This window comes from Solenopsis invicta, chromosome 11 (genome assembly GCF_016802725.1).
Source record: "Solenopsis invicta isolate M01_SB chromosome 11, UNIL_Sinv_3.0, whole genome shotgun sequence".
NCBI lineage: Eukaryota > Metazoa > Arthropoda > Insecta > Hymenoptera > Formicidae > Solenopsis > Solenopsis invicta.
In genome coordinates this window covers 2,271,210-2,298,028 of record NC_052674.1, presented here as the reverse complement: position 1 = coordinate 2,298,028, position 26,819 = coordinate 2,271,210, and the positions used below count along the sequence as shown (strand labels likewise).

At 25.8% G+C, this 26,819-nt stretch overlaps 4 protein-coding genes across 4 annotated transcripts; all 4 read left to right on the top strand.

Moving 5' to 3' along the window:
- Positions 1–110: 110 nt before the first annotated feature.
- LOC105197006 lies at positions 111–4,429 on the top strand. Its single transcript, XM_039455127.1, has 6 exons — positions 111–412; positions 731–848; positions 1,303–1,389; positions 2,124–2,393; positions 3,403–3,558; positions 4,151–4,429. The coding sequence occupies exons 2-6, from the start codon at positions 779–781 to the stop codon at positions 4,297–4,299; spliced, it is 732 nt and encodes a 243-aa protein (XP_039311061.1). The 5' UTR covers positions 111–412; positions 731–778; the 3' UTR covers positions 4,300–4,429.
- A 351-nt stretch (positions 4,430–4,780) lies between these two features.
- Positions 4,781–11,256, top strand: LOC120359001. The gene is made up of 6 exons (XM_039455126.1): positions 4,781–5,486; positions 6,601–6,801; positions 7,256–7,342; positions 8,076–8,345; positions 9,333–9,485; positions 10,085–11,256. The coding sequence occupies exons 2-6, from the start codon at positions 6,732–6,734 to the stop codon at positions 10,231–10,233; spliced, it is 729 nt and encodes a 242-aa protein (XP_039311060.1). The 5' UTR covers positions 4,781–5,486; positions 6,601–6,731; the 3' UTR covers positions 10,234–11,256.
- A 1,606-nt stretch (positions 11,257–12,862) lies between these two features.
- Positions 12,863–18,990, top strand: LOC105196996. The gene is made up of 6 exons (XM_011163183.3): positions 12,863–13,003; positions 14,642–14,728; positions 15,454–15,723; positions 16,927–17,082; positions 17,746–17,972; positions 18,108–18,990. The coding sequence occupies exons 1-5, from the start codon at positions 12,931–12,933 to the stop codon at positions 17,892–17,894; spliced, it is 735 nt and encodes a 244-aa protein (XP_011161485.1). The 5' UTR covers positions 12,863–12,930; the 3' UTR covers positions 17,895–17,972; positions 18,108–18,990.
- Positions 18,991–21,410: 2,420 nt separating this feature from the next.
- Positions 21,411–26,162, top strand: LOC105196995. Its single transcript, XM_011163182.3, has 5 exons — positions 21,411–21,715; positions 23,839–23,925; positions 24,516–24,785; positions 25,302–25,457; positions 25,878–26,162. Exons 1-5 carry the CDS (start codon positions 21,646–21,648, stop codon positions 26,024–26,026), a joined length of 732 nt encoding a protein of 243 aa, XP_011161484.1. The 5' UTR covers positions 21,411–21,645; the 3' UTR covers positions 26,027–26,162.
- The last annotated feature ends 657 nt before the right edge of the window (positions 26,163–26,819 follow it).

The following is a 26,819-nucleotide window of genomic DNA, read 5'->3' as shown; positions in this document are numbered from 1 at the left end:
ATACAAACATTTTTTTGTATTCTGTTTACGAACGAGACAAGGTTAGTTGGTCGAATCATTCTATATTTATATCAATCTGGTAAGGCCTCATACATATTCATATTAGTGAAGACTCCGGGAACAACATGTAAACGCGAGCCAATAAGCGAACGAATGTATTTTTCGTCTAACATGCAATACAGGTTTTATTCTCTCGAAAGTCGAGTTTCACGATTAGATGAACAAAGCTACGCGATCTGAGCACTGCTAGTCTGACTTAAAAACTTAAGGAGTTTTGCCAGTTTTGAGCGGACAATTGTAATCAAAACTTCCGTCACGCACTAGCACGGGAACTGTGATTGCGCGTCGAGTGATAGAGAGAAAGCATTGCATCGTAGAAATTGACGAAATACTCAACGACTCAGTTTTCGAAGTAAGTGAAATTCTGTAACATTATAGATGACAAGACAATTGTCATCTAAATCTGTGCTCAAGTCAATCCCTCCCTCTCTCTCTCTCTCTCTCTCTCTCTCTCTCTCAAGCTCTCTCAAGCAATTCGCACTTTCTCTAATTGTGAGTGATATCGACGTTCTCGTTCGCGCGTCGATTTCTACGCACAATAGCAAACAATTCTGTTTAAAAAAGATTATTTTGTTACAAAAATATAGATATGTTTTAAATTTTCTATTGTTATATTTAAAATAGTTGCATAATATGTGTCCTGAATTGTTGTCTATTGTTTCCGTTACAGAGAAAGCAGGCAGAAGTAATTAGCTGTTGGGAATACTGAACAATCGACATGTTATTTTACATTATTGCATTCAGCGTTGCAATACTTGGATTATCCTCAGCCAACAAACCTACGCTTCGTAAGTTTTATTTAATAATGTCTTATTATTATCTTTTTAATATTATTACACCATAAAGAATAACAACAACGATTTTGTTAAAAATACATATATGAAAATAATTATGTTTTTCTTCAAAATAATTACATTGCACTGAAAAAATGGAGTTTTATAATTTATTACTAAATTCAATCATTTATCAAATAATTAGCAAATTCTTTTTTTAGTGCAATGTAATTATTATAATAATTCAACATAATTATTTTTATATCTGTATTTTCAACACAAAATCGTTTTTTTATTAAACAAAAAGTAAGAAAAATTTGCTTTTTAGATTTTGATTTAACTATACATTATAAACTTAACTTATTGAAGAAGTTATTTTTTAAATTACATTTTGAATCATGTTTTTTCATTAAAATTATGTATTTTATATTTTTAATACTAATTTGTTTTATTTTATTTTTATTTCTAGCTGTAACCAGCTGCAAACGGGGTTCAGATGATTATTCCGCTTGTTTAAAACGTGCTTTTCAAGAAGCATGGCCACGATTTGTTGCAGGTACTCTTATAAAAAGTTATTTATAAGTTTTCATTATTTTAACTTTTATACCTTTTAAATGAAATGTTTCTATTAAACTTTTTAGAGTATTTGTAGTCCTCTAAATATAATAAATTTAAATACTATCTTTTTAAATTATTTTATTTTGTTTTTATGATTTCAGAAATAATATTTAAATTTATTTAGAGAATTACTCTCAATATTATTTTAAAAAAACTTTAGCCATTTTAATAACTCTTTCGTAATATTTGGAAATTGTTTTACTAACGTTTTAACAACTCTTCTATAAGATTTCAAGTCAAGAGTTATGGATATTTTGCTATTACAAGGTATTTTGTACAAGCTGTTTGTTCCTAACAATGGTTGCCAGTGCCAGTTACGCAGATATTTTATATGGCAAACAGAGTTGTCCAACCACACCATTGTTTATCATTAAGAATGAACAATATGTATAGATACATACCTAGAGCTATCTCAGAAATGTTGCATACTTTGCAACTGTTATGAAATATTTTACTTTTTATTTGAAACATTATTGAGATATCTTTGAAAAATTTTTGTGTATTATGAGTAATTGTTCTTATTTGTGATAGAGAATATTAATCAATATTAAAAGAAGATTCATTTATAAATTGTTTAAATTTTATGTAACGCAAATAAAAAAAATTAAAGTACCTTTAATTTTAAATAGTTTTAAAATATTGATATTAATATTAGCTCATTTAATTTTGTAGGGATGCCAGAATTTGACTTTCCATCTTTGGATCCATTATATTACAAATATGGCAAAGTTGTATATAATTCAGACCTGATACATGCAAACGTTATTGGGTCAAATATCACTGTTTTTGGTTTCTCGAAGACTCATGTTTTTGATATCAGAACACATTTTTTTAATGATAATTTCCGTTTGGAAATTGACGTAATTTCACCGAAACTATTCATACAAGGTATCATGAATGTAAATGGTACTCTAGGAGATATATTCGGATTTGTTAATGAAGGTAGGACAATATTTTCTTCATACGGTATGAGCAAAATACATTATTTTTATTTTGTTAGACATATACATTCTTTATATACTTATCGCTCTCAAAGATTATATACACACATATATATATATATATATATATATATATATATATATATATATACACACTTACGTATATAAAAATTTATCTTTATTATTTTGAAGTTTATGTCTGTAAATTTAATAAATATTATAAACAGATAAATAACGGATTTTTGAAGTAATCAATTAATGTGGCAAATAAATGTAGAACACTAATTAATATGCGTCTAAATAATAACCCGTACAACACAGAATATTATGACATCTTTCCAGAAATATTTATAAAAAATTATTATAAGAAATATTTTATAAATGTTTTAACAATATTTTAAAAAACAAAACTGGTAACATTTTTAATATTTGAAATTTTTATTAGAAATAATTTCAATAATATCATTCTTTAAGCACTCAAAAAATATTATGAGAAATATTTCAAAAAGATTTTAACAACGTTTTAAAAAGATTTTGGCCAATTATTTTCAGAATATTTTTAAAAATATTTTTTTGACGGAATTTAGTGGACATGGGAATATTTTAAAAATATTTTGTGAAATATATTTAAAGAATATTTAAATTTTTATACAAAAATATTTTAAATATGTATTATGCTATATGGAAAATGCGGTGAATGACATATTTTTATTTTAACATCCTAATCATAATTATTGAACTTTTTTATTCTTTACTTATTTTCTGTTGAATATTATTCGAAGTATTGTCGAATCGTCCAAACAACATATTCAAAATTGTTACTAAGAAGATTGTGTTTAAATGTTAATATATGCTCTTCAACTATACGGCTTGAACCTTGTTTGTTATATTATTTTATTAATTAATAATTATTGTGTTCTATAATTCGACATTTAAAAGAATAATAAATGATTTCTAAGATTACTGTTATTTTATTTAAAAATATTTCATATTTCTTTATAATTTAACAGGTCCTTTTAATATAACTGGTGATGATGTGAGAGCAACGTGGGATTTAACAGGTCATGTAGTAAATGACACGTGGATTGTAGAACACTTTCGTATGTTACCGTCAGTTGAATCGGTTAAAGTATATTTTAACCTTTTTCCAGACAACAAAGAATTGAGTAAGTAATTCAGTTGTGTATAAAAATAATTTAGATATAATTTTATTCTTTTACTGTTTTATTCAGTATGTATTAAAATATTTCAGTAAAACACATAATTTAACTTAAATGTTTTATATATAAATATATATATATATATATATATATATATATATATATATATATATATATATATATTGTGTATATAAATAAAGGAAAGTCACAAATACTGACTTATCTTTCCTAATGTGGTACCACCGTATGTCTCAGAAACCCTGTATTGTATTAATATTAATTAAATTATAAATTAAATTATATGTATATAAATAAAACACTAAAATTTGTTGTATCCTTTCTTTTTCAAGAAAAATTTAAAATAAATTTATGTCATATTATAATAATGAAATATTAAGTCAAAATGTTTAGAACAGAATAAAAGTAAATATATATTATTTTATAAAATATTATATAAAAAAATTTAAAACATATTATGTTAGTTTTTATTATTTTTATTTATTTTGTTATTTTCTAAATTTATAACTACATTTCTAATTTTATATTAATTTGTTTTTATTTTAAAATTATATTGTTATAAATTAATTTTTATTTTTAGATGATCTTGCTGTATCTTTTGCGAACTTATACTGGCCACTATTATATTATAATTTGATACCAACAATGTCTAATGTATGGGATCCATGGGTAGCTGGTATCGCTAATAAGTTTTTTTCGAAAGTTTCCTTCTCAGAAGTATTTCGATAAAACTCATATAATGATTTACAAAGCGATGTAAAATTAGAGGAAATCTAGATTTTCTCATCAATCTAATAATAAATGTTATTAAAATTGCCACTAAATTACTATCTCGCATAATTTGGCCGTAAATAATTGTCATTAAATTATCAAATTTAATGACATCATATAATATTTACAATATTTAAGTATATAATCGAATATGTAATCAATAATAGAGTCGATATTTCTTTGCTTTGACATTAAACATTAGTTTCATATATAAAACGAATGTAATTCAAAAGTTTTTATAAATTCACAAACATAGAAGAAAAAGTGATGGTATAATGGTACTTATTTACATTTTATTTATTTTATTAATAATTAATATTTTATATAGAAGTTTAACAGTTATATTCATCAAAAATATTGTTTAATAAATTCTAAATTTAAAGTTATGAAATATTTATTACTCAATAAATATTTGTTACGTATAAAAATGTGACGACATTGCATAATAGGTCGAAGAAGAACAAAAGTGGTAATATAAGCTATACAAAAATAAATTCACAAATTGGTTCTTGTTTAGAACGAAGACAATTCTGGCGAGTATTTAGCCTCACTGCGAGTTAGTTATTATTAATTAAAATTATTGTTAATCAAATTCTGTCGTGAAAACAGAAATAGTATGCAAAAAGTAAATGTAAACTTTAATTTAATTTTAGTAATGTCTTCAAGCTCGATTCGCTTTAATAAGTAATAATTCTCTTCCGTCAATTTCACGAGGTTGACATTTAAAACGTTAATACAAACATTTTTTTGTATTCTGTTTACGAACGAGACAAGGTTAGTTGGTCGAATCATCCTATATTTATATCAATCTGGTAAGGCCTCATACATATTCATATTAGTGAAGACTCCGGGAACAACATGTAAATGCGAGCCAATAAGCGAACGAATATATTTTTCGTCTAACATGCAATACAGATTTTGTTCTCTCGAAAGCCGAGTTTCACGATCAGATGAACAAAACTACGCGATCTGAGCACTGCTAGTCGGACTTAAAAACTTAAGGAGTTTTGCGAGTTTTGAGCGGACAATTGTAATCAAAACTTCCGTCACGCACTAGCACGGGAACTGTGATTGCGCGTCGAGTGATAGAGAGAAAGCATTGCATCGTAGAAATTGACGAAATACTCAACGACTCAGTTTTCGAAGTAAGTGAAATTCTGTAACATTATAGATGACAAGACAATTGTCATCTAAATCTGTGCTCAAGTCAATCCCTCTCTCTCTCTCTCTTTCTTTCTCTCAAGCTCTCTCAAGCAATTCGCTCTCACACTTTCTCTAATTGTGTTTGACATCAACGTTCTCGTTCGCGCGTCGATTTCTACGCACAATAGCGAACAGTTCTGTTTAAAAAAGATTATTTTGTTACAAAAATATAGATATGTTTTAAACTTTCTATTGTTATATTTAAAACAGTTGCATAATACGTGTCCTGAATTGTTGTCTATTGTTTCCGTTACAGAGAAAGCAGGCAGAAGTAATTAGCAAAAGTGATAAAACAGATTATATGAAATAAAAACTTAATGATAACTGCCTCAAAACTCATACTGATCTTATTCGGCCTGTCATTTGATTCAGTTTACTCTATTGTATTCTAAAAAATTGTATTTCTATATTATGTTCTTTAATTTGATACATCTTTTATTAAAATATCTATTTACAGTGCATGCACTTTGATACTTGCATCAGTGTCTATCTCTCTTTTTCTTTAACATTCAAATATATATTTATATCATTGTAAGCAAAATTTTTTGAACATTTTTAAGCGTTGTCTACAATACAGTCGTTACAATGTTATGACGTTGCAACGGACCAAAGGCGAAAATATATGATTTTTTCTTCTTTAATTGGTCCGTCGTAGAGTCGTAACGACTGTATTGTAGACGACGCTTAAGCAACGCGAACGAATCTCATATGCCATTTGATTCTAAGTGTGAGTTTAATAAAGTAGAAATCTCAAATAAATTCTTGACATATGTCAACTGTGACAGCTCCAATATTGGTATATACGCACACAGGACGAATATTTCATTTATATCTTTTTCTCTCTCTTACACAACTTAGAAACACTTTTGATCATACAATTCACATTATTCCCACACTATTTTCATATATGTATGAACTAAGCGCATAAGAATATATGTGAATATAATGTATTGCTTGAAAGACAAGAAAAACTTAATTTATTCTTTGATAAAAACAACTTCCAAATAGAGTAATATATGTATAATATGCGTATTATGTAATAATTAATTTTTTTAGATCTTATATGTTTGTTTAATTGGAATATCAATTCAATATTTATTACATTGCATAAACAGTTTTGAGAAGTGCAATTAAATAAGTCGTCCGTAATCTAATCGAATAGCTGTTGGGAATACTGAACAATCGACATGTTATTTTACATTATTGCATTCAGCGTTGCAATACTTGGATTATCCTCAGCCAACAAACCTACGCTTCGTAAGTTTTATTTAATAATGTCTTATTATTATCTTTTTAATATTATTACACCATAAAGAATAACAACAACGATTTTGTTAAAAATACATATATGAAAATAATTATGTTTTTCTTCAAAATAATTACATTGCACTGAAAAAATGGAGTTTTATAATTTATTACTAAATTCAATCATTTATCAAATAATTAGTAAATTCTTTTTTTAGTGCAATGTAATTATTATAATAATTCAACATAATTATTTTTATATCTGTATTTTCAACACAAAATCGTTTTTTTATTAAACAAAAAGTAAGAAAAATTTGCTTTTTAGATTTTGATTTAACTATACATTATAAACTTAACTTATTGAAGAAGTTATTTTTTAAATTACATTTTGAATCATGTTTTTTCATTAAAATTATGTATTTTATATTTTTAATACTAATTTGTTTTATTTTATTTTTATTTCTAGCTGTAACCAGCTGCAAACGGGGTTCAGATGATTATTCCGCTTGTTTAAAACGTGCTTTTCAAGAAGCATGGCCACGATTTGTTGCAGGTACTCTTATAAAAAGTTATTTATAAGTTTTCATTATTTTAACTTTTATACCTTTTAAATGAAATGTTTCTATTAAACTTTTTAGAGTATTTGTAGTCCTCTAAATATAATAAATTTAAATACTATCTTTTTAAATTATTTTATTTTGTTTTTATGATTTCAGAAATAATATTTAAATTTATTCAGAGAATTACTCTCAATATTATTTTAAAAAAACTTTAGCCATTTTAATAACTCTTTCAAAATATTTGGAAATTGTTTTACTAACGTTTTAACAACTCTTCTATAAGATTTCAAGTCAAGAGTTATGGATATTTAGCTATTACAAGGTATTTTGTACAAGCTGTTTGTTCCTAACAATGGTTGCCAGTGCCGTTACGCAGATATTTTATATGGCAAACAGAGTTGTCCAACCACACCATTGTTTATCGTTAAGAATGAACAATATGTTTAGATACATACCTAGAGCTATCTCAGAAATGTTGCATACTTTGCAACTTTTATGAAATATTTTACTTTTTATTTGAAACATTATTGAGATATCTTTGAAAAATTTTTGTGTATTATGAGTAATTGTTCTTATTTGTGATAGAGAATATTAATCAATATTAAAAGAAGATTCATTTATAAATTGTTTAAATTTTATGTAACGCAAATAAAAAAAATTAAAGTACCTTTAATTTTAAATAGTTTTAAAATATTGATATTAATATTAGCTCATTTAATTTTGTAGGGATGCCAGAATTTGACTTTCCATCTTTGGATCCATTATATTACAAATATGGCAAAGTTGTATATAATTCAGACCTGATACATGCAAACGTTATTGGGTCAAATATCACTGTTTTTGGTTTCTCGAAGACTCATGTTTTTGATATCAGAACACATTTTTTTAATGATAATTTCCGTTTGGAAATTGACGTAATTTCACCGAAACTATTCATAGAAGGTATCATGAATATGAATGGTACTCTAGGAGGTATATTTAGAATTGTTCGTGAAGGTAAAACAATATTTTCTTCATACAGTATGAGCAAAATACATTATTTTTATTTTGTTAGACGTATACATTCTTTATATACTTATCGCTCTCAAAGATTATATACATATATACATACATACATATATATATATAAAAATTTATCTTTATTATTTTGAAGTTCATGTCTGTAAATTTAATAATTATTATAAACAGATAAATAACGGATTTTTGAAATAATCAGTTAATAAGTTAATATGGCAAATGAATGTAGAACACTAATTAATATGCGTCTAAATAATAACCCGTACAACACACAATATTATGACATCTTTCCAGAAACATTTATAAAAAATTATTATAAGAAATAAATGTTTATAAATGTTTTAACAATATTTTAAAAAACAAAACCAGTAACATTATAATATTTTAAATTTTTATTAGAAATAATTTCAATAATATCATTCTTTATGCCACTCAAAAAATATTATGAAAAATATTTCAAAAAGATTTTAACAACGTTTTGAAAAGATTTTGGCCAATTATTTTCAGAATATTTTTAAAAATATTTTTTTGACGGAATTTAGTGGACATGAGGATATTTAAAAAATATTTTGTGAAATATATTTAAAGAATATTTAAATTTTTATATAAAAATATTTTAAATATGTATTATGCTGTACGGGAAATGCGGTGTATAACATATTTTTATTTTAACATCCTAATCATAATTATTGAACTTTTTTATTTTTTACCTATTTTCTGTTGAATATTATTCGAAGTATTGTCGAAACGTCCAAACAACATATTCAAAATTGTTACTAAGAAGATTGTGTTTAAATGTTAATATATGCTCATCAACTATACGGCTTGAACCTTGTTTGTTGTATTATTTTATTAATTAATAATTATTGTGTTCTATAATTTCGACATTTAAAAGAATACTAAATGATTTCTAAGATTACTGTTATTTTATTTAAAAATATTTCATATTTCTTTATAATTTAACAGGTCCTTTTAATATAACTGGTGATGATGTGAGAGCAACGTGGGGTTTAACAGGGCATGTAGTAAATGACACGTGGATTGTAGAACACTTTCGTATGTTACCGTCAGTTGAAACGGTTAAAGTATATTTTAACCTTTTTCCAGACAAAGGATTGAGTAAGTAATTCAGTTGTGTATTAAAATAATTTAGATATAATTTTATTCTTTTACTGTTTTATTCAGTATGTATTAAAATATTTCAGTAAAACACATAATTTAACTTAAATGTTTTATATAGAAATGTATATATATATATATATATATATATATATATATATATATATATATATATATATTGTGTATATAAATAAAGGAAAGTCACAAATACTGACTTATCTTTCCTAATGTGGTACCACCGTATGTCTCAGAAACACTGTATTGTATTAATATTAATTAAATTATAAATTAAATTATATGTATGTAAATAAAACATTAAAATTTGTTGAATTCTTTCCTTTTCAAGAAAAATTTAAAATAAATTTATGTCATGTTATAATAATGTAATAACATATTAAGTCAAAATGTTTAGAACAGAATAAAAGTAAATATATATTATTTTATAAAATATTATATAAAAAGGTTTAAAACATATTATGTTAGTCTTTCTTATTTTTATTTATTTTGTTATTTGCTAAATTTATAACTACATTTTTAATTTTATATTAATTTGTTTTTATTTTAAAATTATATTGTTATAAATTAATTTTTATTTTTAGATGATCTTGTCGTATTTTTTGCGAACGAATTCTGGCCATCATTATATCGTTATATAATACCAATAACGTCTAATGTATGGGATCCATGGTTAGCTGGTATCGCTAATAAGTTTTTTTCGAAAGTTTCCTTCTCAGAAGTATTTCCATAAAACTCATATAATGATTTACAAAGAGATGTAAAATTACCGTTAAATTTAATGACAATTATTTACGGCGAAATTATGCTAGATACTAATTTATTGGTAATTTTAATAACATTTATTATTAGATTGATGTAAAAATCTAGATTTTCTCTCCGCGGTATCCGAAAAATTGGTGCATAGGCTACTTTTCTTGAAACAAAGAAGCGCAAAAATCACTTTTTGTATAAATAAGAGAATTTGTGGAGCGCAGAAGATTGGTCATAATTAATTCGTTATTAGTGCTAACCGTCAATTGTGTCAGCAGTCGCAGTTATCTCTTAAAATCAATCGAACATTTTGCATGTACCACGATTTCGAGATTCTGCAAATCATTCCAAAATTGTCCTCGATAGACGATCTTTGCGGCCCACGATCATCCTTAGTTCTACTTCAATCTATGTACTCTTGGATACAGCAAGTAGTGAGTTAAACCGTTAATACTTATTTTTATGTGTAAGGTTATCTACACGTTTGAATTCACAGCAAGAAACATGCAATAAAAATTTGGACTAATCCGAGATCGATTTCGTGACGCACTTTCTCTATTTTTGCCTACCATCTCGATCTTTACCATTTCCAAAGAAGTTCCGAAGCTTTGAATTTTTCAAAAAGTCTTCCTCCCCGTAATACCTTTCACTCCGTCTGCAAAGATGATTTTTATCAGGATTCTCCTCTTTCATCCAGAATAATCGAAATCCTAATACACTTTCTATCTTCTGCCTGTCTTTCTAATCACGAGTTTGAAGAGATTCTCTTTGATTCTTTCGCTTTCCCTTAAGCGATTTTCCCCTCTTCCTTTCGGATGTTTCTTCGTTGGTTCTGATTTAGTAAATTGAGTAGAGCTTACGACATTTATTTTTCGTGTTTCTGCTGATTAAGTGATCTATGTATTTACCTGAAATTCTCTTATTTTTTCTTGATACTGGCATATTATTTTTCCATTTATTTCTCGCTCCTATCATTACAATCGAGAATTAGACTAACTTTTTGTATCATGTAAGCTTCATTATCTATCATAACATAACTAAATAGTTATACTTAAATATATACTTATGGATCAATAAACAATATTGCATTTATAATACTGTCTATTTTTTTCCTTTATGTATTTTCCGGAGACTGCCGGAATTACGAATTAGAACTACTTTTAACTTTTTTGGGTTAATGAATATTTACGTAAGTAGCCATCGATCAGCATCAATTATTTTAATGTGCTTTTATTTTTTTGCTTGATATATCAACAGATACGTTTTTTATCAGAACGCCTTTCTAAGTACGACTACTTCTTCACAAATATATTTTTGAATAATTTTTTGAAATATTCAAGTATTTAACCAACTATATAATCGATAATAGAGAGTTGATATCTTTTCGCTCTTATTACATTAAACGTGCCATATAGTTTCTGTTCGTACGGTTAAAGAAGAATTAAAAAATAGTTTCACGCGCTGTTTTTTTTTTAATAAAAAATAGTTTGACATACATACATACAATGTGCAAAAATCCGAACTGGCAATCTCCACGTTGTGCATATAAAGTAATGCTAATGTTGGCAGTAAACGTCATTTTTCGGAAAAATATACTGTAAAAAGTGTGTTTCTTCGAAGTCTTGTAACTCGGTCAAAAAAATCGTAGAAAAATTTAAAAATAAGCATTTTTTAGAGAAAATATACTTTATGGCACTTCCAATGCATTTGTCAAGAAAAAATTTGTTTATTGAGCTACAGCTGTCACAAATACATAATTTTGAAGAAAAAACAGTGTATTTTTTGGAGCAAAATACTGAGGAATTGAGAAAATTTTTAAAAACCATTGATAGCATATTAAAGCTGAAACTTCGAGCTTTAAAATGCTTTGTTTAATTTTTTGTCTACGATGATTTTTCACGGAGTACAGATATTATTTGTAAGAAATGCAGGTTTAGCTTCAAAGTTGCTTAACTTGGTCGAAAAAATCGTAGAAAAATTAAAAAAAAAGCATTTTGGAGGCAAAATGTTGTAGTTTATGAAGTTTTACTTGATTTGTTAAAAAAAAATTCATTTGTTGAGCTGCAAAATCTCAAAAATACAAAATTTTAAGGAACAAAACAAGGTATGCTTCTTTACTGCATAAAACAAGGAAGTTAAAAGAACTTTGAAAATTTATTGATACAGCATTAAAGTTGAAACTTCAAGCTTGAAAATGCTTTTTCCATTTTTTATCTACGATGATTTTTCGCCGAGTTACAGCCATTTGAAAATAGCCTAATTTTGGGTGTCTGGAAAATATTCTCTATTTTTTTTTTTAGTAGTGTACCTACATGCGCACAGTCAAATATTTCATTTATATCTTTTTTCTTCTCATACATTTTAAACACATTTTTTATTTACACTATTTCCACTCCAATTATAAATATATATGCGCTACGCTCATGAGAATATATGTAGATAATGTACTGCTTGAAAAACAAAAAAAACTTAATTTATTCTTTGATAAAAAAACGCAAGACCAATAAAATATGCGTATCATGTGGTAATAATTTTTTTAGATCTTATATGTTTCCTCCAATAGAATCCATCAATCCAATATTTATTATGTTGCTCAAGAGCCTTGAGAACTGCAGTTATATAAGGCACATCGTCCGTAATCCAATCGAATAGTTCTTGGGAATACTGAACGATCAACATGTTACTCTACACACTTATAGTATTCAGTGCTGCAGTGCTTGGATTATCTTCAGCCAACAAACATACGCTTTGTAAGTTTTATTTAATAATGTGTTATTATTTTCTTTTTAATAATATTGTTAATAAATGGAAATAAATGGAAACAACAATTTTGTTGAAAATACATATATAAAAATAATTATATTGGATCTTCAAAATAATTACATTGCACTGGAGTTTCGTAATTATTACTAAATTTAGTAATTTATCAAATAATTGTCAAATCCTTTTTTTAGTGCAATATAATTATTTTAATGATCCAACAGAATTATTTTTATATCTGTATTTTTAACATAAAATTGTTTTTTCATTGTATAATAACATATTCACATCTATTCACAATTGATATGTCAATTATTTTATTCGTATAAAAGATTTACTTACAAAATCAATGTGATAAAAAAATTATATTAATGATTTGTTTTAATAACAAAAAAGTAAAAACTCATAATTTATATATCCGTTTTTTTTTCTATATATGATAAATCTAATAAATCAAATTATTTAAAAGCAAAAATAAAATTTGCACGATATTGTTTTGAAAATTGCGCAGTGCTGTCCAGGATTTGTACTTCTGGACTTGAAATTAAAATATGTCCGTGTTCATGCTTAATAATCATTAATCAAATAATTTTTTTTTGTTTTATCCGCCATATTGAACTCCCCTTGATTCTCTTTCTTGAATTGCGTCATTCTTATAACAGATATAAGAGAAGCATCGAAAATTATTTAAAATCAATTTCTATGAAAATCTAGTTTTTTGTAAATTTGTATTCTATTTTGGATCTGCAGTTTCTTTTATTTACATTGCAGATACGTTATTTTCAACGTATAATGCAAACTTGTAATAATATTTTTGAGTAAATACATTTACCTTTTACTACGTATTTATTTTCAATCATACAGTATTGATATGCTTTATTTATTTTATTGAATCAGTTATTCTTAATTTGGATCGCAATTAAAATTTATGTATAACAGGTTTATACTTATTACTTGTTTAATTATTTGTTCAATTTCCAACAAATTAAAGAAAATTTGTTAATTAGTTAAGAATTAGATCTTCGCCTGATTTTTGTTTAGACATAGTGTTTTTCTCCGCTGACTATAGGACGTAGCGGTCTATTAAATAAAACATATTTGAATAGAGACAAATAAATGAATATTTGTTAGATTTATAGAAATGAATAACAAAAGATTACGATAAATTGTTAAATATAAAATTACGGCGTCTATTAGCTAGAATAGTTTAACTCTACAAGTTTTGCTACACTAAAGATATAATCTACAAAGAAAATAATATATTAATATTGGCGATTTTGTTCTACTCTTTGGTATTCGTTAAACATTCTCTTATTAAAAGTTACTTCTTTTTATTAAACTTGTATTTTTTACTTCTGTAATGGTCACATATACGTACGTAGAAAATCGTAAGTGTTATGAATAATGAGCAATGTACATACAATAATTCATAAGACCATTGTTTACTGCAATAAACAAAAAGTAAAAGAAATTTACTTTTTAAATTTTGTTTTAGATATACATTATAAACTTAACTTATCAAAGAAAAAGTTATTTTTTGTCTTACATTTTGAATCATGTTTTCACATTAAAATTATGTATTTTTATATTTTTAATACTAATTTGTTTTATTCTATTTTTATTTCTAGCTATAACCAGCTGCAAACGAGATTCAGATGATTATTCCGCTTGTTTAAAACGTGCTTTTCAAGAAGCATGGCCACGATTTGTTACTGGTACTTTTATAAAAAGTTATTTATAAGTTTTCATTATTTTAATTTTTGTACCTTTTAAATAAAATGTTTCTATTATACTTATTAAAATATTTGCAGTTCTCTGAATATAATATATTTAAATATTTTTTTAAAAATTATTTTATTTTTTATGATTTTAGAAATGATATTTAAATTTATTCAGAGAATTACACTCAATATTATTTTGAAAAAGTTTCAGTCATTTTAGTCATTGATAAGATTTAAGAAATTGTTTTAGTAATGTTTCAACAACTTTTCTATAAGATTTTACGTCAAAAATTGTGGATATTTTGCTATTCCAAGATATGTATTTTATACAAGTTTTTTTTCTTAACGATGGTCGCCGGTGTCGATGTGCAGATACTTTAGATAGCAAAAAGGCTGTCCAATGACATCATTAACTATCATTAAGAAAGATAAACGTGTATAGATATATGCTCAGAGCTATCTCAGAAATGTTACATACTTTGCAACTTTCATGAAATATTTTACTTTTTAGTTGAAATGTATTTCTGAGATACCTTTAAAAAATTTCTCTACTCTATGAGTATTGCCATGTTTGGAACAAAATATTAATCAAAGTTAAAAGAAAATAAATTTATAAATTATTTAAATTTTATGTAACGCAAGTAAAAAAAGTTAAAGTACCTTTAATTTTAAATAATTTTAAAAAATTGATATTAATATTAGCTTATGTATTCTTGTAGGGATACCAGAATTCGACTTTCCATCTTTGGATCCATTATATTACAAATATGGCAAAGCTGTATATAATTCAGGCCTAATACATGCAGACGTTATTGTGTCAAATGTCACTGTTTCTGGTTTATCGAAGAATCATATTTTTGATATTAGAACACATTTTCTTAATGATACTTTTAGTTTGGAAATAGACGGAGCAGTACCAAAAATGTTCCTACAAGGTACTGTGAATATAGATGGTACTCTAGGAGATATATTCAGAGTTGTTGGTAAAGGTAAGATAATATTTTCTTTGTACGGTATGAGCAAAATGCATTATTTTTATTTTGTTAAACGTATATCTTTTTTATATACTTACTCAATGGTTATATATGTACGTATACATAAATCTATCTTTACATAATTTAAAGTGCATGTCTGTAATTTAATAAACAAATTACTATAAACAAATAAATAACGGATTCTTGAAATGATCAATTAAAAAGATAATTTAGCAAATGAGAAATCGTAGAACACTTTAATTGATACGTACCTAAATAATAATCCATACAACACACAATATTATGACATCTCTCACAAAATATTTCTTGAAGAATATTATGAGAAACGTTTTATAAAGATTTCAACAGTATTTAAAAAAACATAAATAGTAACACTTTTAATATTTTAAATTTTTGTTCAAAATATTTTCAAAAACATTCTTTATACGACTCAAAAAATAATATAGAAAATATTAAAAAAAATTTTAACAACGTTTGGAAAAGATTTTGGGCAATTATTTTTAGAATAATTTTAAAAATATTTCTTTACGGGGCCTAGTAGACATGGTAATATTTTAAAAATATTTTGTGAAATATATTTAAAAAAATATTTAAATTTTTATGCAAAATTATTTTAAAAATATTTTGTGTTGTATGTGAAATGTAATGAATGACACACATTATTTTAACATCTTGATCATTATCATTAGATTCTTTCATTATTTACCGCAATTTTTGTTGATTATTGTAAGATACCAAATATAGAAATACTGAATAATGACTTAAGTCAGACTGTTGATGTACAAAAAATAAACACCAAGATGCCAGTAGAGCCTTGGTCTAGCAGTGAAAGTGTTATTAGTCCGAACCTCCATCCAAGCTTCTTTATTTTTCACCTATCTTACAGAAAAATCTACATCGGAGCGAAAGCATATGAAGCAGTAATAGCGGTATCTTACAGATCAACAGAGAGTATCTTACATTATTATTCGAAATAGTGTCGAAACATCCAAACATATTTAAAATTAAGAAGATTGTGTTTAATTGCTAATATACGCTCATCAACTATAGAGCTTGACTCTCATTTGTCATATTATTTTATTAATTAATCATTATTTTTCCATAATTTTGATATTTAAAAAAATAATAAGTAATTTTTAAGATTATTATTACTTTATTAAAAAATGTTTCATATTTTATTGTATTATCATTTAACAGGTCCTTTTAATCTAACTATTGAAGATGCGAAAGGAACATGGGAGTTAACAGGGCATGTAGTAAACGACACATGGATTGTAGAACACTTTCGTACATTACCATCAGTTAAAAAGCTTCAGCTATATTTTGATTTTTTTCCAAACAACAAAGAATTTAGTAAGCAATTTAGATGTATATTAAACTAATTTAGATAAAATTCTATTTTTTTACAGTTTTATTCATCAAAATATTTTAGTAAAAACATATAATTTAACGTGTAAATATTATATATATATAGAGGAAATTGACCTAGCCTTTTTAATGTGGTACCCCGTATGTCTCGAAACATATTGCTCTGCATTAATATTGATTAAAATATAAATTGAAATATATGTATATAAATAAAAAATTAAAAGCTGTCGAATTCTTTCTTTTTCAAGAGAAATTTAAAATAAATTTATATTTTGTTATGATAATGTAATAATGTATGAACTCAAATTATTTAAAAGTATAAAAGTAGATGTATATTATTTTATAAATTATTATTATATACCCGGGAAAAATGGACCTCTATGAACATGCAAGGTCATGTATCATCATACATAAACGGCCCACATGGATTTTGTCTCTGAATTATCACATCTGTTCGTGCATGATCTTGCATGTTTATAGAGAATCATTTTTTCCCGGATATATATAAATTTAAAACATAATTTTAATCTTTAATTTATTATTTTTATTTATTTTGTTATTTGTAAAATTTATAACTACATTTCTAATTTTACATTAATTTGTTTTTATTTTAAAATCACTTTGTTATAAATCAATCTTTATTTTCAGATGATCTTATCGTAACTTTTGCAAACGAATACTGGCCCTCATTATTTCGAGTGATGTTGCCAATATCGTCTATTGTATGGGATCCATGGTTAACTGGTATTGCTAATAAGTTATTTTCGAAAGTTTCCTTCTCAGAAGTATTTCTATAAAATTTATACAATAATTACACATAAATATGTAAAATTACTACCAACTTCAATGTGACAATTATTTATGGCAAAATTACGGTAAGATAGTAATTTATTAGTAACTTTGATAAAATTTATTGTTAGATTGACAAGAAGAATTAAATTTCCGAAAAATCGGTGCACACGTTACCTTTCTTAAAAGAAGCGCATAAATCGATTTTTTTGTGTAAACAGGATAACTCAAGGGGCATAGAAGGTGTGTCATAACTAGTTCGACTAGTACTAGTCTTCAATTGTATCAGCCGTCGTAGTCATATCTTAAAATCAATCGAACATTTTACATGGACACAACTTCAAGATTTTGCAGATCATTCCAAAAGTGCTCTCGAGGGATAACTTTTGCGGCCCACGATTGTCCCTAGTTCTACTCCAATCTATATACTCTTATATACAACAAGTTGTGAATCAAACCGTAAATACTTATTATTATGTGGAAGACTACACGTTTGAATTTACAGCGAGAGACATGCAATAGAAATTCGGACCAATCCATGACCGATCCCGTAACACACTTTCCCCATTTTTGTCTACCATCCCGATCTTTGACAGTTCCTAGAATTCGGAGAATCTTTTCGAAGAACCTTTTTCCTCATAATACCTCTCTCTCTGTCTGCGAAGATGACTTTTATGAGGATCCTGCTTCTTCTCTTTCATCTAGAATAAACGAAATTCCAATACACTTTCTACCTTCTGCCTGTCTTTCTAATCACGATTGTGATGAGATCCTCCCTGATTCTTCCGCTTTTCTTCAAACGATTTTCCCTCTTTCTTCCAAATGTTTCTTTGTTGGCCCTGGTCTAGTAGATTTAGTACAGCTTAAGACATTTATTTTTTGTTTCTCTGCTAATTAAGCGACTTTTATGTATTTGCTTCAAACCTTCTTGTTCTTCTTGATTCTGGCAAACCATTTTTACCTTTTATTTCCCACTTCTACCATTACAAACGAGAAATTAGACTAACTTTTGGTATGTAAGATTCGTTATCTATCATGACACAATTAAATAGTTATACTTAAATATATACTTATTGATTAATAAACAATTTTGCAATTATAATACTGTCTATTTTTTTCCTTTATGTATTTTCCGCAGACTGCCGTAATTACGACAATAAATTCTTCAGAACAATTTTTAACTTTAGCTCACATGTTCTCGAGTTAATGAATATTCGCGTAGGTGGCCATCGTTAAGCGTCAATTATTGTAATGTGTTTCTATTCTTTCGTTTGATATAACAATAGATACGTTTCTTGTCAGAACGCCTCTCTAAGTACGACTACTTCTTCATGGATATATTTTTGAATAATATTTAAAATATTCAAGTTTATATTCAAGTATATAATCAATAATAGAGTTGATATTTTTTTGCTTTTGTTAAACATTATTTTTATGTATGAAACGAATATAACTTAAAATCAGAAGTTTTTATAATGTCACAAACATAGGGGAGAAGGTGATGATATAATAGGGGTACTCATTTACTTTTTATTTATTTTATTAATATTTAATGTTTTATATTGAAAGTTAACTATTATGTTAATCAAAAATGTTGTTTAATAAATTCTAAATTCAACGTTATAAAATATTTGTTATTTAGAACGTTATTTATAAAAATGTGAAATTTATAAAAACGACATTGTGTAATGGATAAGAAGAACAAAAATGGTAATATAAACCAAACAAAAATAAATTTAAAAATTAATTCTTGTTTAAAACTAAGACAATTCTAGCGAATTTTTGGCCTCACTGCAAGATAATTATTATTACTTAAAGTTGTTGTTAATCAAATTCCGACGTAAAAACAGAAATAGTAAGTAAAAAGAAAATGTACACTTTAATTTATTAATGTCCTCAAGTTCTATTCAATATTCGTTTTAGTAAATAATAATTCTGTTTTGTTATTTTCACAAGTTGAGCACTACAATCTTTGAAACGTTAATCCGACAAGCATGTCTTTTTTTCATCTCGTTTACGGTCGAGAAAAGGTCAGCGGATCGATTCATTCAAAATATTTTTTGGCCCAATAAAATCTGTCATATATTCATATTAATCAAGACTTCAGGAACAATAAGCAATTGGCATGAGCGAATTGCTCGCGAACAGACGTTTACTCCGACTCTCTCTCGCCCAACATGTAATATGAGCTTTGCATTCTTGAAAATCGAGTTACACGATTGGATGAGCAAAGCAACGCGATCTGAGCACTGTTAATCGGATTTGAAAAAGTTAATAAGTATCGCGACTCTTGAACGGATAATTGTAATCAGAACTTGCGTCACGCGCTAGCAAGAAAAACTGTAATTGCGCGCCGAGTGATAGAAAGGATCGTTGCATTGATCTACGTTGCATCGTAGAAATTAATTAAATATTCAACAACTTAGTTTTCGAAGCAAGTAAAATTTTGTGACATTAAAGACAATTGTCATCTAAATCTATGCTCAAGTAAATCCCTCTTACTCAAACTCTCTCAAGCAATTTGTACTCACACTTTATCCGAGTGATATCTTCTCGTTCACGCGTAGATTTTTACGCGACACAATTGCAAACAGTCTGTTTAAAAAAGATTATTTTTTTACAAAATTATATATATCTTTTTTATTTTTTATTGTTATATTTAAAACAGTTGCATAATACGTGCCCTGAATTGTTGTCTATTATTTCTGTTACAGAAAAAGCAGGCAGAAGTAATTAGCGTGATAAAACAGATTATATGAAATAAAAACTTAATGATAACTGTCTCAAAACTCATAATGATCTCATTCGGCTTGTCATCTGATTCGGTCTATTGTATTCTACAAAATTGTATTTCTATATTATGTTCGTTAATTTAATACATCTTTTATTAAAATATCTTTTTGCGATGCACGTACTTTGGTACTCACATCAGTGTCTATACTTTCTCCCTCTATCTCTCTCTCTCTAACATTCAAATATATATTTATATCATTGTAGGTGCAAAATTTTTTGAGAATTTTAAACAACTTGAACAAATCTTATGCCATTTGATTCCAAATGTGAGTTTCATACAGGGGGCTGTAACTGCATAGGCTGGGAAGAAAAAAGTTGGTCACGAAAAATGTTCCGTGGACCATAACGTTGCCATCTTGGATACTGATTTTATCCTTGTTGTTCACGAAATGTTAAACAAAGATAAAATGATACACGTTGGCATTTTACCTCTGTCTAATTTGGTCAAAAATAGCGACGCTATGGCCCACAGAATATTTTTTCTGACCATTTTCAATCTTTGCAGTTATGTCTCCTTAATCTTACTTCATGGTTTCATACAGCAGAAATCTCAAATCAGTTCTTGACATATGTCACCTGTGACAGCTGTAATATTGGCACATGCGCACACAAAATGAGTATTTTACTTATATAACTTTTCCTCTCTCTTAGACATATCTTAGACACATCTTTTGATCACACTATGCCCACTTCAATTACAAATATAGTATGTATGCACTACGCTCATAGGAACATAAGTACGCAAATAATAAACCGCTTGAAAGACAAGAAAAACTCCATTTATTATTTAATAAGAAGAGTAATATAATATGCGTAATTAATATTTTAAATCTTATATGTCTACCCAATTGAAATATCAATTCAATATTTATTACGTTGCCTAAAAGCCTTGAGAACTGCTATTATATAAAGCACGTGATTCACAATAGTCAATCGAACAATTCTTGAGAATACTGAACGATCAACATGTTATTCTACAAACTTGCATTCAGTGTTGTGATACTTGGATTATCCTTAGCCAACCAACCTACGCTTCGTAAGTCTTATTTAATAATTTGTTTTATTATTTTCTTTTTAATAATATTATTACACAAAAAAAAATAAAACAACGATTTTCTTAAACATACAAATGTAAAAATAATTATATTGGATCATTAAAATAATTATATTGCACTGAAAAAATAATTTAGTAACTATTATCAAATTTGGCAATAGTTACCAAATTGTTTTTTTAATGTAATTATTTTAATGATCTAACATAATTATTTTTCTATCTGTATTTTCAACAAACTTGTTTTTTATTTATACATATTCACATTTAATCACGATATATCGATTGCTTTATTTGTATAAAAATTTTACAATATCAATGTGAAGTTGATAAAAAAATTGTACATACTAATGAAAACATGACTTACTTTGATAAAAAAAATTAAAAATCCATAATTCATATATTTGTTTTTCTTCTATGTTTTTTTAATGTTTTTTTTATATATTTTATTTTCTTATACTAAATTTCAAATAAATCAAATTCTTTAAAAGCGAGAATAAAATTTGCACTGTATCCTTTTGAAAATTGCACAGTGCTGTTCAGGATTTGTAGTTCTGAGCTTGAAATTGAAATATGTCAGTGTTCATGCTTATTGCCATCCTTTTCCTCATTTTACACCTATTTTCTCGAAACGTATAATATTCTCAAGATCAAGACTAGTTTAAAATTTTATTAAAATTATTTTATGTTTTAAAATATTCATTGTTTTAAAATATTCAGGTTTGAAAACGTTATAAAACTAATGCGTTACTCTTGTCGTTATTTTTATATAAAAAAATAACTAGTAATTAATTTTAAAAATTTTAAATATAAAATTTATAAAAATTTTGGTTAGTTGCACTGTTTATGAGTATGTAGTACATACGTTTATAAAGTAATGATAAAAGTAACGATAAAATTTATTACCGTTACTGTAAAACGTAATAATGTTATCGTTACTGTTATAGAAAAAGGTTTAAAAAAAGTTGAATAAACTTGTAATGCGTAACAAATAACAAATAACAAATCACAATTACTTTTATTTTTTTATAATAACGATTTGATAATGATAAATATTTTCATAATAGTAATGTCAGAATAGGAATAGTTATTATTGTACTTTTGACGAGTAACTTCTTACCTTTATTCTTTACTGATTAAAAAAAATAAATAAAAATTAGTTAATTTGTTACTTAATAAGTAAAAACAATGTGTGCAAAAACTAATGCGTTACTTTGATTTGTTACATAATAAGTAAAGTTACTATACAAAAGTGACTATTTTAACTTTGGCCCCACCATTATCGTCATGAAAAATTGTAACTATTATCAAATTGCTATTATAAATAAGTAACGATGATTATTAATTATTTACGATATTATTTAAATTTTCTTTCTTCCTATTTTTAGATTCTGTGTAATAATCAGAGTCTGAAACTCGATATATCATTATTCCCCACTCCAACAGCCACACGCTATGAAAAGCAGTGCCGTTTATATAATAATGCTCTATTTGCCGCACTATCGGCTGTTTTTTGTCCACGAAAGGTGCTTTTTCACCCACTGTAGGATGTAGAGGTCTAGCGTAACAAATGGAGCATCATTGCATAGAGCAAAGAAAATATTTGTTAGATTTATAGAAATGAGTAACAAAATACTGAGATAAACTATTAAATTTAAAATTATGGTGTCTATCTATTAAAATAAGTTTTAACTTTAATTGTTTTGCTACGCTAAAGATATAATCTAAAAAGAAAGTAGTATAGTAATATTGGCAATTTTCTTCTACTTTTCGGTATTCGTTAATCATTCTTTTATTAAAAGTTAATTCTTTTACACATTTGTTTTGTGGTTTTGTAAGCACATAGTAGTCACATATACGAACGTATGAATCGTGAGTATTATAAATAGAAAGCGATGAATCACGAATCGTAATAACATTATTTACTGCATTAAAAAAAAGAGTAAAAGAAAATTTCTTTTTAGATTCGTAATATAAATATATGTGTATTTATAAAAAAAAAGTTGCTTTTTAAATTACATTTTAAATCATAATTTCTCATTACAGTAGTTTATGTATTTTTATATTTTTAATATTAATTTGTTTTATTCTATTTTTATTTCTAATAGCTGTAACCACCTGCAAACAAGGTTCAATTGATTACTCTGCTTGTTTAAAACATGCTTTTGAAGAAGCATTTCCACGATTTATTGCAGGTACTCTCATTTAAAAAATTTATAAGTTTTTATTATTTTAATTTTTGTTTTAATTTTTTAATTAAAGTGCACTTATTTAGAATATTTGAAATTCTTTGAATATGATAAATTTAAATATTATTTTTTTTAATATTAATTTATATATTATTTTTAAATATTTTTATATTATTTTTTAAATAACTTAAAAAATATTTAAATTTATTCAGAGAATTACGCCCAGTAATAATTTAGAAAAGTTTTAGCCATTTCAGTAACTCTTTCTGGTAATATTTTAGAAAGGTTGCAAATTGTTTCAATAATGTTCCAGCTATTCTTTTTATAAGATTTTAAGTTGTAAATTGCGGATATTTTGCTATTTTAAAGCTCAGAAAAGTTACATACTTCGTAATTTTTATGAAATATTTCACTTCTTAGTTGAAACATTTCTGAGATACCTTTGAAAAATTTTCGTGTATTATGAGTATTGTTCTATTCGGAATAGAAAAAGAAAATAAATTTATAAATTGTTTAAATTTTATGTAACGCAAGAATCATTTTAAAATATATGAATGGTTTTACGATATTTAATATTAGCTTATTCATTCTTGTAGGAATACCAGAATTTGAGTTACCACCTTTGGATCCATTATTTTACAAATATGGCAAAGCTGTATTTAATTCAGGCCAGATACGTGCAGACATTATTTTGTTAAACAGTACTGCTGTTGGTATATCAAAAATGCATGTTTTTGATATCAGAACACATTTACTTAATGACGTTTTCCGGTTGGAAATTGACGAGGACGTACCAAATGTGTTCTTACAAGGTATCGTGAAAATGAATGGAACTCTAGGAGGTATATTCAGAATTGTTAGTGAAGGTACGACAATATTTTCTTCATATGATATATACACAACACATTATTTTTATTTTATTTGTATTTGTAAATTTAATAATTATTATAAATATATAAATGGTATATTCTTAAAATGATTAATTATTAGGATAATATAGAAAATGAAAATCAAACGCTGTAGTTAATGTGCATATAAATAATGAATACTAGGAATGATACATATTATAGTTTATAACGTTTTAATCATCATCATTGGACTTTTTTATTATTTACCGCGATTTCTGTTGAATACCATTTGAAATATTGTCTAAACGTCCAAACAACATATTCAAAACTTATTAAGAAAATTGTGTTTAATTGTTAATATATGTAACTATATATGCATTAACTATAGAGTTTGATTTTCATTTTTTATATTATTCTATTAATTAATAATTAATGTTTTATAGTTTTGGCATTTAAAAAAATAATAAATAATTTTTAAGATTATTGTTATTTATTGAAAAATATTCTATATTTTATTGTATTGTATTTTAACAGGTCCTTTCAATCTAACTGCTGATCATGTGACAGGAACATGGAATTTAATAGGGCGTGTAGTAAACGATACATGGATTGTAGAACACTTTCATATGTTACCATTAGTTAAAAAGCTCAAAGTGTATTTTGATGTTTTCCAAGGCAACAAAGAACTTAGTAAGTAATTTAGATGTATATTAAACTAATTCAGATATAATTTCATTCTTTTATTGTTTTATTCAGTATGCATAAAAATGTTTTAGTAGCGCATAATTTAACGTGTAAATATATTATATATGTAGAGGAAAGTCATTAATATTGACCTATCCGTCCTAATATGATATATTTGTGTAGATCGTCCTGGTAGTATATTTTTAGCGTATTTAATAATCATGTATTAAGTGTAAATATACCATTTTTAAATTTTAAGTTTTTAAATCTTTTGCTTACCAAAAACAAAATAAACTCTCTATTTTATTATTTTTGTAAGAGTACATTTATAATTTAATTTATAACTATATTTCTAATTTTATATTGATTTGTTGTTATTTTAAAATCACATTGTTATATTTTTATTAAATCAATTTTTATTTTCAGATGATCTTGCCGTAACTTTTGTGAATAATTTCTGGCCAGCGTTATATCGTTATATGTTGCCAATAACGTCTGATGTATGGGATCCATGGTTAACCGGTATTGCTAATAAGTTTTTTTCGAAAGTTTCTTTCTCAGAAATATTTCCATAAAATTCATATGAGTATACATAAAAGAGATGTAAAATTACCAGCAAATTTGTTGTAACAATTATTTAGAGTAAAATTACGATAATTTAGTAATTTCTTGGTAATTTTAATAAAATTTAATGTCTTTATAGCAATTAAATTGTTTTCCGCTTAAGATAAAATAACATTCTTTTTTGTTTTCGTCAATTGTATTTTTTACTTAATGATACCAATTCTACTTACACAAACTTTTTGCTTTTTTTATTATTATATGATAAACGCGTTATCATCACCGTTGTGAATGATAATTTTGCCTCTGATAATAAGTCAGATAGTAAATAAGTAAAAGAGCAATGTAAACTGATAAGTTTAGTATTTTTTTTACATAATTCTTAATTTTTATTAACGTTATAAAATATTTGTTTCTTATTTTTAACTTAAAATAATTTTATATTTTTGTTAAATATTTCTGCAGTAATGCACGTTACGTCCTAAGGAGTAACAATTCTTTTCTTTCAAAGACAAAAATGGTGACAGATTGAACATTGAGTCTTGATTTAATTTTTTGGCAGGATGACATCACATAAAATGTGCTGTCAACGCATTTGTTGAAAAGTTACTTTATTTTAATTCAGTGGTGGCCCGATTGACTTCAATAAACTATATGAGAAAATATCAAAACTCGACTTTAGAGTCCAAAGTATCAAAAAAGTTTAGAAAAATTTATAAAAAGATCTACATACATTCGTCTAATTCATTTATTATATACAGTACGTAATTGTTCTCATGTAATCTAGTTGTAAGATAAAAATCCACT

Excerpts from the sequence above, each read along its gene's own strand:
- LOC105197006 (XM_039455127.1), top strand. The coding sequence starts at position 779 with ATGTTATTTTACATTATTGCATTCAGCGTTGCAATACTTGGATTATCC. Across the intron at positions 2,394-3,402 it reads ATTCGGATTTGTTAATGAAG|GTCCTTTTAATATAACTGGT; the intron begins GTAGGACAATAT and ends ATAATTTAACAG. Across the intron at positions 3,559-4,150 it reads TCCAGACAACAAAGAATTGA|ATGATCTTGCTGTATCTTTT; the intron begins GTAAGTAATTCA and ends TTTTATTTTTAG.
- LOC120359001 (XM_039455126.1), top strand. The coding sequence starts at position 6,732 with ATGTTATTTTACATTATTGCATTCAGCGTTGCAATACTTGGATTATCC. Across the intron at positions 6,802-7,255 it reads AGCCAACAAACCTACGCTTC|CTGTAACCAGCTGCAAACGG; the intron begins GTAAGTTTTATT and ends TTTTATTTCTAG. Across the intron at positions 8,346-9,332 it reads ATTTAGAATTGTTCGTGAAG|GTCCTTTTAATATAACTGGT; the intron begins GTAAAACAATAT and ends ATAATTTAACAG.
- LOC105196996 (XM_011163183.3), top strand. The coding sequence starts at position 12,931 with ATGTTACTCTACACACTTATAGTATTCAGTGCTGCAGTGCTTGGATTA. Across the intron at positions 13,004-14,641 it reads AGCCAACAAACATACGCTTT|CTATAACCAGCTGCAAACGA; the intron begins GTAAGTTTTATT and ends TTTTATTTCTAG. Across the intron at positions 14,729-15,453 it reads ATGGCCACGATTTGTTACTG|GGATACCAGAATTCGACTTT; the intron begins GTACTTTTATAA and ends GTATTCTTGTAG.
- LOC105196995 (XM_011163182.3), top strand. The coding sequence starts at position 21,646 with ATGTTATTCTACAAACTTGCATTCAGTGTTGTGATACTTGGATTATCC. Across the intron at positions 21,716-23,838 it reads AGCCAACCAACCTACGCTTC|CTGTAACCACCTGCAAACAA; the intron begins GTAAGTCTTATT and ends TATTTCTAATAG. Across the intron at positions 24,786-25,301 it reads ATTCAGAATTGTTAGTGAAG|GTCCTTTCAATCTAACTGCT; the intron begins GTACGACAATAT and ends GTATTTTAACAG.